The 2618-nt window shown below is 43.1% G+C and overlaps 1 protein-coding gene across 1 annotated transcript; it reads right to left on the bottom strand.

Annotated features, from left to right (window-relative positions):
* Window positions 1-248: 248 nt before the first annotated feature.
* LOC118827053 lies at window positions 249-2141 on the bottom strand. Its single transcript, XM_036598267.1, has 3 exons — window positions 1817-2141; window positions 1405-1701; window positions 249-472 (listed from the first exon to the last, which is right to left on the bottom strand). The coding sequence occupies exons 1-3, from the start codon at window positions 2139-2141 to the stop codon at window positions 249-251; spliced, it is 846 nt and encodes a 281-aa protein (XP_036454160.1).
* Window positions 2142-2618: the final 477 nt, after the last annotated feature.

Below are 2618 nucleotides of genomic sequence, written 5' to 3' on the forward strand. Positions count from 1 at the left end.
TTCACTACTGATCACCATTTAAGGTGGAACAGGAAAATTTTACCATGAAGTCGGGGAATAAGAAACCAGCTTCAGATGGGTGGAGTGGCCTTGAGAGCATCAGCTCATTTGGGACATAAAAATAAGTAAACAAGTAAATTTCAGTGTCATTTTAATTGATTTAAAGTCATTTCCCTATGATGAGGGTCATTCATGTTGTTTGTACCGAGATCCAATAAATCCCAGTCATTCCATTGGCTGGTATTCCCTCATGTCAGGGGAACACTCTTTTCCACATCCTCAGTTTGAGTCACGCGTGAGGAGTCTCGTCTTCTGAGCCTCTGGACACATCTGTCCATCAGATAAAGACCCCTCGGCACAGCATAGAACCCCAGAATCACACCAAGAACCAGCGCTCCAATCCCAAATCCCAGTGCTCCAATTTTCAATCCCTGCTGGTATTCATCCTTCCACATCCAGCTCTGCTCAGCATCTGAAGACAACAGACAAAACAGAGGAGGTGAATGTGATTAGTGCTCTTTAGGAAAGTCTTCAGGTCATGAAAGGTCAGAGTGATGAGAGATGAAGACCATCTGTCCACTCAGCATAACTGTATGATAAGCTAATCAGAGCAATGATGGGTGTGATCAGTGAAAGCTGTGGTACGGTTTAATGTTTACTCTGTTCATGACGACATGATTATTGTCCTGAGTTTCATTTCCTGTGGATCACTGTTTTAACATAACAAATTTGGAAAAACATTCAGTATAAAGAAGGTTTTCAGTTAGACTGGAGGACGTGTTCACCCTAGAGAAGATAATTCCAGATTAGAGTTGTTTCTCCTCAACAAAAAAACTACTAATGTATCCAGATCAGTTCTTTCCACAAAACAAGTTTTGGCCAAAACACAACAGCTAAATGTTTCATAATGCTAACTAGGAAATTCCAGTGGAAACTGCACTCAGATGTTCAACTCTACCCCTAAACTAACACACCTGATCCAGGTAATAAAGGCTTTCAAGGCCATCTGGATGTCCAGATCCAGGGTGGTGGATCTACAGGACCAGGACCTGTTCTAACTGTTTACATTTCATTTTGATGAATCTGAAGTGGACAGAGTTTTGGATTTGATGAAGATCACTGAAGAAGAGCTATTTAAAGGCTTATGTAGTATATGTAATTGTATAAGTGTATATGTAAATATTTTACAGTTTAGGTTTATCTTTAAGGCACATTAGACCATTTATAGTTCTGGCCAAATTATGGCCAAAATACTGAACACCACTTCTTTTCTTTTCTATTTAAATGTGCAAAACAACAACAACAACAAGAATATCTCTGATTGCTGTATATGTAAAGAGGCTAATCAGAGAGTCACCTCAGCACAAAGTCCCCAAACAGCAAGAACACCAGAAAAGCACTTACGTTTAACAGTGACCGACACTGTCCGTATGAGAGCCGCTCCATCGTTGACCTCTCGCACTGTGTAGACTCCAGAGTCAGCAGACACCACGTCTCTCAGCACCATGGAGTTACCACACACTGACACTCTGTCTTCATACCCCGCGTTACAGCGCACGGAGCGTCCATTCACAGTGCACATCTGGACAGGGGTTACAGATCCTCCATCAGTCCGGGAGAACATTAGAGTCACTGGATGGAACGTGAACAGGTCCAAGATGAGGGGATCTCCAGCTGGTACTTCAACAGAAGAGCTGTGAGCTGCAGGAGAGACAAGAAGAGATCTTTGTAATTCCAGTCGTACCAGCACCAAACTACCATAACACTACTGTATCATACACTGTCATACAAGAGTTTAATGCTCTGAAACACTCACGCTTGGGCTGGAGGTTCTGGAAGCAGATCACTTCTCCGCTACATTTGGTGTGATAAAATCCTCTGGTGGTGTAATTAACCTGAGGAACGGTGAGGCTACTATTGTCCAGGTGTCTCTCACAGCTGAACTCTGACTCTTCTTTAACTCCACATTCGGCCACTTTCACTCCATTCTTCTCCCAGGTTTCCACCCCTGAACAGGGCTCTGAACAGTACAGAGTGGCCGGGTCATTCAGATCCTTCCATGTGGTTTCGATGAAGTTAGCCAGTGTCTGCTGACCTGCTGAAGAAGAACAAGTGTTTACAGTTATAGACAAACTGTGCATCACGGTCAGTGAGTGTAGATACAGTGGAAGTGTTTCTAGCTTAATAGCCTTTAATCTCAGTCTATGTTCCATATATTTACTCTCTAAAGATGAAGATGTGGAAGCAGCTCCAGTGAAGCTGAGTCCAGTCTCAGTAAGTCAGTGAGGCTGTTTAATGAAAGTGTGCAGTGTGAGCAGTGAGGACTCTCACCTGATAGGACTGCAGTCAGGACTGTTAGGACACAGAAGCTGAAGAGCTGCATGGCTGAGCAGACGGTGGAGACTCAACACAGCCTGCAGGTGGAAACACAGCAACAAACACTGTTAATGACACAAAACTCACCATCTGAAAACATTACAGAGCATATAAGATACATTTCTATACTCTAACTGGTGTTTTCAGCTCTTCAGATCTCTCAGCTCTCTGTTCCTACATGGACTTCACCTGTCTTTGTGTTTCTACATGATCTGTCAGTGAACTACAGTGGTGAGTAAAGA

This window comes from Colossoma macropomum, unplaced genomic scaffold (genome assembly GCF_904425465.1).
Source record: "Colossoma macropomum unplaced genomic scaffold, Colossoma_macropomum, whole genome shotgun sequence".
Lineage (NCBI taxonomy): Eukaryota > Metazoa > Chordata > Actinopteri > Characiformes > Serrasalmidae > Colossoma > Colossoma macropomum.